The 10,905-nt window shown below is 38.8% G+C and overlaps 1 protein-coding gene and 2 long non-coding RNA genes across 3 annotated transcripts in view; 1 reads left to right on the top strand and 2 right to left on the bottom strand.

Moving 5' to 3' along the window:
- Positions 1-885: 885 nt before the first annotated feature.
- On the top strand, positions 886-2,982 carry LOC144629453 (uncharacterized). The gene is made up of 2 exons (XR_013566376.1): positions 886-1,373; positions 2,011-2,982. It is a non-coding gene; the product is annotated as an uncharacterized LOC144629453 (long non-coding RNA).
- LOC144629454 (uncharacterized) overlaps positions 2,931-10,905 on the bottom strand; it is a 28,088-nt gene continuing 20,113 nt past the window's right edge. Inside the window, exon 2 of the long non-coding RNA XR_013566377.1 lies at positions 2,931-3,411. This is a non-coding gene — a long non-coding RNA (uncharacterized LOC144629454). The remainder of the gene's footprint in view (positions 3,412-10,905) is intronic.
- Positions 3,405-10,290, bottom strand: LOC144629438 (uncharacterized). Its single transcript, XM_078487643.1, has 7 exons — positions 10,051-10,290; positions 8,244-8,401; positions 7,379-7,525; positions 6,580-6,690; positions 5,318-5,486; positions 3,840-4,599; positions 3,405-3,518 (listed from the first exon to the last, which is right to left on the bottom strand). The coding sequence occupies exons 2-6, from the start codon at positions 8,352-8,354 to the stop codon at positions 3,917-3,919; spliced, it is 1,221 nt and encodes a 406-aa protein (XP_078343769.1). The 5' UTR covers positions 8,355-8,401; positions 10,051-10,290; the 3' UTR covers positions 3,405-3,518; positions 3,840-3,916.

Below are 10,905 nucleotides of genomic sequence, written 5' to 3'. Positions count from 1 at the left end.
ATATTGGCCCCGTTGTGCTCATCATATATTTATATTTCCTTGTGACGTCAGAGCTTAATAAAAAGTGTTCGATGCCGTTGTCACTTTGTGGTTTGTCGGTTTTCTTGTAACCTGCAAGAACTAGCCGTAAAAAAACGGATGCTCTTGCAGGCTTTGATTCCGTGTAAAGGTTTGCTTTAAAAAAGAGTCGTGGTGTACTGTTCCCGGACTGTTGGATTTTGCTTGCGAAAAAATAATTGCCATGGTCTTCTCAAAACATGTTTTAACGTTCGGTACGATTTGGAAACAATCAGTTTTGTGACAGGCCGCTAACAGGCCCCTAGCCCGAAAGAATTTATTTTGTCCCCTGGCGAATGGAAATTTGCATTTTAAAAGAAAACGACGGGGATATCGATATTTGCAGCAGTTAACAACGAGATATTGTGAGACTTGAAGAGATGAGAATGGTATCAGGCGTATGAATGATTTTCATAAAGCAAATAAAACCGCGGAAGTGCTCTTTTGTCAAACATTTTATTTAAAATGAAAATAAATTTTACATTTCAGTTAACGATCTTTTTTTCGTTATTACGGCTACAAAATCACAATTTAATTTTTCGCTCGTTACCTAGCTAATTATTATAATCATAATCAAATGGCATATTGGTGATAGTAGGAAATAACTTAGATTACGTTTTGTCAAAATCCTAACAATTTCCCTCGCCTAAAGGCTCTAGAAATGTTTGGAATTTTGACAAATCGCGCTTGAATTGTTTTCTTATTTCACACGTCTCCGTTACAGTCTATATAGCAAATCAAGTTTCTCAACGAAAAAAAAAAAGCAAATTCACGTTTTACGCCAAACAATGTCCAGTCCGGGTATTTACTACGAGTAGTCCCTTTTTAGGCGAGGACGTTAGTCTCGAGCCTTATGTTATGAAGCGATAAAATTGGTTGGGTTTACAACGGGCGATGTGATGATCCAACCGAGGGGGATTGGTAACTAAGAATATGGCTTGAGATTGTTTTCCTCCGCCATCTTGGTTATTCGAGACTTTTTCGCAGCCAGAAGCCTTGACTCGAAGTAAGATTAGTAGCTTAAATTGCGCTCACTTACAAACATATTGAGATATCATAGTACACAAAAACCTTATCGACACACCGAACTAAATTGTGGTTTACGAGCTTGGAGTCAGCTGGCGAGTGCTGTTTCGGCAGACCTTTGCCTTTCAAGACTGAAGTTGAACTGGATATAAAGCATTGAAAGCAATATAAACACGGCTAATTAAACATCAGGATTGATATATTTGTGATCTGAACTACTGGCGACATTGTAACCTGAGCTTTAACTGAAGAGGAGAAGTGCAGAAGAATATATTGCCACAACTGCTGAGGTGAGCGATCAAAAATTTATATCAGTTTGCTTGTCACGTACTTTATTGAATAACATAATAGACAAAGTATTTATGGAATCGAAATAACGATTTTAAAAGGCTAAATATCTGCTAGATGTTGTTATATTTAATTTGCTGGAATTTATAGATTACTAAGCATTGAGAGAGCTTCATTCGCGATCCCTTCTGTCAACAGAACGTTTTCGTATACTACTAGGTCAGATTTCAACATTGATCTTAATAATGGTGTGCAAAGGAGCAGTAAATATAAACAAGTGATTGTAAAATATGGATACAAACAAACTTATTTCAGGCTTTACCACTGACAAAAGAACTACAATTGATCACATTTATACAAATCTAAATAAATACTGATAAATCAAGAGTCCAAACTGGTGTTCTCAAGACACACTAAAGTGACCTTAAAGCTGGGTCACGTTTAATAGCAACCAAAAAAGAGTATATACATTTTTGTAGACCATAATAACTAGTAAATGATTTAAGAAGCATAGTGTACATGTAGAAAGATGTGTTTCAGAAAAAAAGAAAATTTTAAGTAACTACTTATGTTGCAATAAATTGTTGCAATGTTGCAATCAATTTTAACAATTGATTCTTTCTTTTATTATGTTTACAGAACAGAATTAAAAAACAACAGAAAACATCCAAAATACAGTTTTCAAAGAATCCACTGACAGCTGTGTTTTGTCCTAATTGCTTCAATATGTTTAATCTGCACTTTGTCAAGAAGCAGCATGAATGTGTGAATGTGGCTATTGCATTGGAACTGCTTTGACTGGAACTGGTTATTGGCCTCTATTCTGCCTCTATGCAATATATAGAAAGCCCAATCCTCACTATGAATGGCAGATATATCTAAAAAAAAAAAAAAGCGAAAACCATGTAGCAATAACACCTAAGTTAAAAAAATAAACTGTGTAAAACATCTCTGGATTTGCTACTGAAAGACTCTCAATTCAAATTCATTACTGGCAAACCACTGTATCAACTCTACTTCCTAGACTCCACATGTACTGTATCAAGATGTTGGACTTATTGGACTTACTTGCATCACAAATTGTACAGAAAGTGCAAACAACTTTCAGCCCCATTTAAATTTAACAAGAGTAAATCAAGATGCTATATCAACTTTACTTCCTGGAAACTTGTACTTCCTTAAGCTTGCACTGCGTGTTTTAAGTGATATTAAGTTTTTGGACTTACTGCACAAAATTTACATTACAGATTGTACAGTCAGTGCAGACAACTTTAAGCCACATTTAAACAAGAGGCAATCTAGATACATTATTTCAAGACATTTTATTCTCGCCAAAGTTGTGGAAGTTTCCTAGCTGTCTAGTAAAGTTACAAAATATGTTGCCTTCCATTGTGAAAAGTCGTGAAAAAAGACATCTTATTAGAGTTGTACGAATTAAATCGTGCCAATTTTGTGATCAAAGCAGCTTACAATTTGCCTTTTATTAATTACAGTAACATTGGTTAGAAACTAACCTTTCCTTGGAATGCACAACTAAAAACACCACCGGAAACAAAGTACTGTATTTTAAAATTTTATTTACCTGACAAACCCATTTCCCCCCCCCCCCCCTTTTATAGCAAATGTCTCAGTGTCTCAACTTTCGACTTACAGTGAGGAGCCCAAAAGGGTGACCACTTTTAATGTACTAACAATTTTTGCCTTGCACGAAAGAATGTGAATTAATTAAAAGTGGTCACACATTTGGGCTCCTTGCTGTAAATCACACATCTTTTGGACTCGCATTTTCACTCAATAGACATTTTTGGCTTTGTCAGTGTAAGTAGCCCATTTCAAAATCACATGATGCTGAATACCAAGATAATTTTTTCTGAATTTGAAAGTAGTGATTCTCAAGAGTGATGTCACAGTCTGAAATAGGACAACAAAAAAACGAAGCCCGAAAGGTCCCTTCTCAGTTCTTTGTCTGGAATTTTTAACATACTGTCTTGCTTTACTGGAACGTCCTCGCCTTAGTATGCATTGCATACCGGTTATTTCCTATACATCGTCGAGCCAAAAGGCAAAGATACGAGAGAAATGGCCGCGCTAAAACTGGAGGAGAGCTACTCGGCTGCCCCCAGTTTACGCTCGGCCACTTCCTCTTCCATTCTCGGCATTCTCGTCCCCAAAGCCCTTTCGTTTCTCTTAGCCGATTTGGCACGAGATAACGGAGGGCTCTGGGGACATAGGATTTTTGAATTAATTCGAATTTTTTTGATTGGCTGTTTGGAACAAAGAATTCCTAAACGGAAGTCGAAAACATAACGACTCTCTCATATATTCTTTTGAAACGTCATGACTGCATACATGAAGACCGCAAGTCCTAGAATCTAGGACTGGAAATTCTGTGTCCCCAGAGCCCTTTGTTTCCTCGTGCCAAGGCCCAGCCGGCTAAGAGAAACTAAAGGGCTATGGGGACGAGAATGGATTCTCGGTCGACGAACTTAAGGAAAAGAGGAACTTCTCGTTGTCTGACAATTTCAAATCCACTCTGATCACAGCCTTATTGCTCAACTTCGCCTGATTCTTCCCCTGCTTCTTCCTCTGATCCGGGTTCTTCCTCTGATCCGGGTCCTTCTTCTGATCCGGGTCCTTCTTCTGATCCGGGTCCTTCTTCTGATCCGGGTTCTTCGTCTGATCCGGGTCCTTTCTCTGATCCGGGTCCTTCCACTAATCCGGGTCCTTCCTCTGATCCGGGTCCTTCTTCTGATCCGGGTCCTTCTTCTGATCCGGGTCCTTCCTCTGATCCGGGTCCTTCCTCTGATCCGGGTACTTCCTCTGATCCGGGTCCTTCCTCTGATCCGGGTCCTTCTTCTGATCCGGGTCCTTCTTCTGAACCTTCCTCTGCTCCGGGTCCCCTCTCTGACCCAGATCCTTCTCCTGATCCCGGGGCATCACTAGCGTTCCGATACTTGCAAATGTATTGATAGCACACGATAAGACCATAACCATGAACGGTGCTACAACCCGGACGATCTGACATCGAGGAATCACCTTGTGGCAACCTTCCAATTCGCTGCCCATCACATTCAACGTATTTGACACAGCTGTGGTATTCCTCGTTTTTCAGTTCAGGCTCGGGACATTTTTTGAGGGCTGTATTAAGGTCCATGCCCCCATAGCACAGTTCAGTGGCGTTCAGATCCAGACCCCTCACAGTTTGTCTGCGTATTCGCTTTGCTCTTCCTGCAGAAACAACAACAATGTTTACAATGTTACAAGAACTGTTTGTTTGCATGAAAAACATCAGTAAACTACCAAATTTAAGTAGAATTAGAAGAATTTTACTAGCAAACTAATGCAATTGCTGCAATCTGATTGGCTGAGCTATTGCACACTTTCGGCCATTAGCGTACAGGGGCTAAAGGTCATTTACAGAAAAGCGATATTATTTTCTCGTTTCTCCGAAGTTTCGTTCGAAAGAGGTTTAGAAATGGACTAAAACGGCTAAAACGTCAAAATTTCTGAATGAACTGATGAGTGTGAGTACACTAACTGAAAGTTTCAACTCATGATCACAATTCAGACCAGTCCAAGCGCGCGATTTTGCCAAAGCGTGAGGTTTAATTCTAGTTTATATATGTAGACAAATAATTAGAAATCATTAATTGAAGAAACATGGGCTAGAATGCTACTAAAACAATTAAATTATTCGCTCTCGATTTCTATGAGGCCTAGTTAATTCGGCCTTCGGCTATCACCTCATAGAATTCTCGAGCTCATAATCTAATTGTTAAATATAGTAGGCAAAAAGAAATGGAATTTTTTAAAAGCGTCGCGTTCGCACTTTGCGCTTTGTCTCAAAGGTTGTTTCTTGTGCATTGCCAAGATCCAAAGTTCTAATATTTCTTGGCGTAGGGTATTGTGTTTAAATGGAGTGAGTACTTGAAGACTATCGCCTCACCTTCTGTTTGACTTCCTGTCACTTTCAGAGTCTCCTGCGCCTCTCTCACGTGGTATATCGGATACTGTGCACAAAAATCTGCTAATTCATCACTGAGTACAGAACGGTCAGTCACTTCACCATCAAAAATCCATGTTTTATCAACCCGCCTGTTCTCTGTAATAAACATCTAATAAAAAAAAAAACGAAAAATACGTTGAGAGTGAGTAGATATGAAGCCCTCTTATCAAACTCCCTATCAATTTATCTTGTCAAAACAATAAAAACCAGGACCGGGACGATGGTTTGGAAATCCTTTCTTAATTAGCAAAGATTTTTCGGATTTTCTTCCTCTACTTTCTCCGTAGTTTTAGTTCCAATTGAGAAGATATCGTACGTCGTATTTTTAACTATCTTCTTGGTGTTTAAGGCTGGTTCTCATATGATCGCCCCGATCGTCTCTGTCGCTTCTGTCGTTTGCAAAGTCTGATGTGATTGGAGCAAGCAAACTTTTTGAAGCGACAGAAGCGACAGAGACGATCGGGACGATCATATGAGAACCAGGCTTTAGAAGTAATATATCAAACACGAGACAGCGTTTTTCATCACATTTCCAAACACCGAGAAGAGAGTTGAAAGTACGACGCGCAGCGGAGTATTTTTGGCGAACTTCGAGGTGTTTTGAAATGTGATGAAACACTCTGTCGAGTGGTTGATATATCTTCTCAATCGAAACTAATAACGAAAACGGGAAAATAAAATCGTCAAAATCTATGCTAATTAAGATCAGATTTCCAAACTCCGTCACGGTTCTGATTTCCTTTGTTTTAACTAGATGAATTATTAATGAGTTTGAGAAATGTAATGAAACACTCTCTCGTGTTTGATATATAACGTCTTTTGCTAAAGATAGGTAAATCTGCGTTCGAGCCAAATGGCCCATCACGCCAGAACTCATATTATCCAGGATTCAGTAGCATGAAGTGACGAGGAGTATTGCTATCCCCCCCTGAGTGGGATGCTAGTCCATTGCAGTGTTACCTTCAGCAATAAGCTCGCCGGTACCCATTTATGCACCTGAGTGGAGAGAGGCACTGTGAAAGTAAAATGCCTTGCCCAAGAACACAACATAATGACCCCAGCCAGGTCACTAGGGCCCCCTTTTTGTGCCAGCCAGGCCACCAGGCCTCCCCCTTTTGTGCTAGAAGGGGCTACTAAAACATTTTCCTGTCCGAAAGGACGGACAAAAAGGATTTTTTCTTATCAGTATATTTTTTACGAACCTGTTGGGCCTTCTGAAGATCTTGTATCAGTTTTTCAGGTTCCGATTGCTCCTTTGCAAGAGGAAAGAGAAAACAAATCTTGCTGTCCGGGAATCGCAACATGGTCAAATTCTGGTAAGCAAAGACATGAAGGCGTATCAGACAGTAAACTTATTGCTTAAAACGGCTTCAGTGAAAGAAACTTATACTTATAAGTGATAAGGTAACGTTTCATAACGAGTCAAGTGAGAAAACAAAAAATACATAGAGTTAAAAAAAAATAAAAAAAAAAATACATAAAGGAAACGCGAAATGAAAGAAACTCTTACATAACGATGAAGGAAGTAAAATGTACTTTTTGAAATTGTCCTACAAACATGCAGTTCATATGAAAAAATGGCGCGAGAAAAATTTGTTTCTATTTAAAAAGAAAGACAGATTTGACCAGAGTGTGGCATTAACAGCGAAGAAAAAGACATTTGAAACAGCAAGGGGCAGATTTAAAACTATGATAGTTTTCTATCTGCGTTGTTGTTAGTCATACTGACTTCTTAATAATTCCTTTCCCTCTATATTAATAAAGCCTTAAATTAACCACTTATTTTGAAAGTACCTTAGCAGAGGAAAGAGGCAATTAAATGACTAGGTGGGGAATGTCTTACTTTTGTAATTGTAACTTGATTTAATAATTAGCTGAAGAGCCAACCTCGTCCCCAGGGTCTCTCTCTCCCCGCCCCCAAGAGCGAGGTTGCTGTAGAGCTGGAGGCCTAACAAGCCTTAATTTTCAAATATGAATACTGATATCGTATCGTATGCTTACTTGTTTGAAATCATGTAAGGTATCACTGCGATCCACTCCAGGATGAGCAGGAACTCGAAAGAGCTCTGTTCTCCTGTTTGGGTCAACCTCAATCTTCTCGTTGTATTCTTCTCCAGCCTCGCTGATGTGAACAGTAAAATCCACGACCTTGTTGTAGAAAATTACAGATCTTAAAATTACTCGAGCAACACACTGTCCGTTCCGTGAGTCACACATATCACAGAACTAACTCTCAGCTGCTATGAACCGGTTCTCGCATGAAGCTTGCAATTGCAACTAAAGCCTTCATATGCATCATGAAAATGAAATGAATTTATTTTACCTTACAAAGCAGTCAAGATATTTGTAACGAGGCAATTTGGACACGTAACGCAAAACATGGTGATTTTCTTGAGCTTTTCATTGAACGGTGTTACAGTTTAAAAAGTTTTTAAATGAAGGTGAACTAGTTTTAGTTTGAGTTCTATGTTAAAAGTGCAAATCAATGTATTGTTTTGCTGGCTAAAAAATAAATATTTGTAGTTCTACTACATTGTGAAAAATGTTTACTCGCGTCCGGTGTACAACTGTATAGAGGTATGCACATATAATATTAAATGTGAAAAGGACCTTGGTTAGATTTTGTCGATTTTGGCAGTCTAATGGGTCAACAACCCGTTTTTGAATCCAGTATACTAATGCTTATTTACTTAAGTATTTAATTTCTATTTGTGTTCACGGTGTTAACAAAACATACAGCAACAGGATGACAAAAATTATGACGTTTGCAACCACAACAAAACTAAAAGAAGAGAAGGGAAGGAAACAACATGAAGTGGTGACTTCAACTTGCAGTAAAGTGAAACCAAAGAGATCGATAACATACCGCTTTAGCCGGGTTAAAATAAAAATCCCTCCTTCGCTCGCCGCTTTTATGAACTGGTTTGCCAAATGTAGAGCTTATCAAGACCAAAATGACGAGGAAAAAGCACGCCATTTGGAGGGCAGTAATGTCACTTGGAGGAGTGAGATGGTGAAAGTTTTCTGTTAAAACAAACAAACAAACAAACAAACAAAACAATTAAAAACATTATCGAGAGGAAATTGAAGTTTGTATTTATATTACAATGTACACATTTAAGGCCGTTGTTAGTAGTAGTTTCAGCCGTTAATTTCCTATCGAAAGAAAGTTAATTTTTAGATAGAGGTAGTATTCCAACTTAAGCTTGAAGCTTCCCAAAAAAGAAGGACAAAAAACGGTGTCAATGAAATGTAGAAAATATACCCGGGAAAATATATTAGTATGCGAGTTTCCCCAAAAAGTGTAAGTTTTTATTAGTCTTCAATGAATACAATTCAGTAATTATCTGGTTAAAGGAAACAAGTCTGTTTAAGAGAGCTTGTAATCTAAGATCAGCTAAACATCACTTTTCTAACAGTGTTGTAAATATTCCTAAAATTTATGAAAAGATGTAGCGTTCCGCTTCAGGCTTCAAAGCATGCTCTGAGATGCTCAGTTAGAGCGTATTTTTAAAAGTGAAATTTTGAGTCGAATTTGTCGCTCTTAGTGAAAGCTGGGGTAGAGAGACTGTTTTGTGCGTGCACGTGTGACGCGACTCCTCCAGCTCAGAAATTTTCTTCCGAGCTCGCCTGCTCACTCGCTTAACCGAGCCTGAGAAACTGAGGGACTACTCCTAATTCTCTCTCCTCAAAAGAGGTTCAAAATAACTTTAGAGAATATGCTGCCTTCGCAATGACAACTGCAAATGGTTAGATATTCTTGTCTTCTCGGATAAGGACGATAACAAGCGTAGGCCCCGTCTCCTGCATCTTCGGTGTTATGGTCAGCAGGGGAGGTAAAAGAAAAATCGAACCCACACACTTATCGTAAAGAATAGGGCATGGAGTTCCCGGTGTTGTGGTCTGGGGTTTGCCCGTTGTACTTTGCGTACTGTTGAAATTCTCGGAGATATAAGCTACTGTACAAATCCGAGGGTAAATAGAAGTGATGTATGTATGTAATGGGGCGTTTGTAGTGGAAATCCGTTCACCACACCGAAAACTCTATGAACTTCCGTTTGCGAAGGAGAGAGCTCGTGGTCTAGTGCAATGAGTACAATGGATAACAACTTCCAAATGATACAGCAATTAAGTTGGTTTCCGCACAACTTTCGAGCAATACAGGCAAAAACAAAGTTACCAAAAAGACCTCCTAGCATGGCAATAGTTTTAGTACAGCTAACAAAAACCTGCCAAAAATTTAGCACTCAAGCTGACCCCGCGAAAGAAAAATGGATTTGAAATTGTCTATATTTCAGTTAAAACGGACGTTTTGCGCCAGTTCAAAACAAAATGGCGCGCGTTTTAAACATTTTTACGAGGTTTGACGTAAATTTTCTTGATAATGCTTTAGAATTTAATTACGGGGTCACTAAGACAAATGAATTTCGATAGGATCTTTTAAATAGTATACAAAATGTTGTCGTGCTATGAGTAGATTTTTGGTACTTAATTTTCGCACTCATTGCTCGAACTTTAAGCGGAATCCGTCTTAAAATGCTCGCTACGAGGAAAATTAAAATCAGCAAAAGCAAATGAAACCAGTCGATATGTTTCTGGAAGTTGTGGGCCGTTAAGAAATACATTAAAAGAATTGATAACTGAACAAAAACTGCAATGGAAAGAGCACTTACCCACTCTAATGGACTCTCGAGATCTGTCTTTACTTAACAAGCGAGAAATTTGTGTTGAAGTACAACGTTATGGAGTATTTATAACGTGACATAGCAATGTAAGAAGTAGGAAAAATATCTAATAACATAGCAAGTCGATTGGCTAGCCGTAGTTGAAGGTTTCCTGCCTCCATTGTTCATTTTTGCTACGTTGATACATTCCATCTGATCCTGTGATCCCAGACTTTAGTCCTCCTCTTTGAGTTCGACCGGAAATAAGAATTCTGCTAGCATGCTCGCCAAGCAAAGGTTTTATCGCCACCAAAGGTCACTGATCTTAAAATACTTTGGAAATTTTCCACAGTTGTGGCCGAACTCTGGAACGTGCAGTCTAGCTGAAGCCTACATCCTGTTTACAAGGAAAAATAAGAACATACGATACTTTGAAACTAAAGAAAACAAAGCTAATAATTATTTTGCTACCCTGGTCACAGATGTTTTTTTCTTTCTCTTGCTCCACCCCGCCACTACAGGTTATAAACATAAAGTGAACTTGAAAAAAAAGGAAGAAAACCTATGAGACCGGGAGAATAGTTTTCCCGGCGGTTAGCCCCAAGATAATCAAGATTTATATTTACTCTCTCACGCCCAATCGAATTCTGTCTGAACTCTGTTAAATTGACGAGCGTGAATCTCTTGACCCTAGCTAGTAACACATAAAACGGTAGTCTGTAAACTTTCTACTCGATTTTTGAATATTGTCAGTGAGTGAAATTTGGAAAGTCATGGGGGGGGGGGGGGGGTAGGTGGGGGTTGAGTGGCTAGAAAATTAGAAAGACGCTACGGAAATTCTTTTCGGAACTAGAGTACTTGCTC

Source organism: Oculina patagonica, chromosome 11 (genome assembly GCF_052425735.1).
Source record: "Oculina patagonica isolate OP01 chromosome 11, crgOcupat, whole genome shotgun sequence".
Lineage (NCBI taxonomy): Eukaryota > Metazoa > Cnidaria > Anthozoa > Scleractinia > Oculinidae > Oculina > Oculina patagonica.
This window is presented reverse-complemented; position numbering and strand designations above follow the sequence as displayed.

Excerpts from the sequence above, each read along its gene's own strand:
- LOC144629438 (XM_078487643.1), bottom strand. The coding sequence starts at position 8,354 with ATGGCGTGCTTTTTCCTCGTCATTTTGGTCTTGATAAGCTCTACATTT. Across the intron at positions 7,526-8,243 it reads ATTTTAACCCGGCTAAAGCG|GTCGTGGATTTTACTGTTCA; the intron begins GTATGTTATCGA and ends TTCTACAACAAG. Across the intron at positions 4,600-5,317 it reads GACAGGAAGTCAAACAGAAG|GAAGAGCAAAGCGAATACGC; the intron begins GTGAGGCGATAG and ends TTGTTTCTGCAG.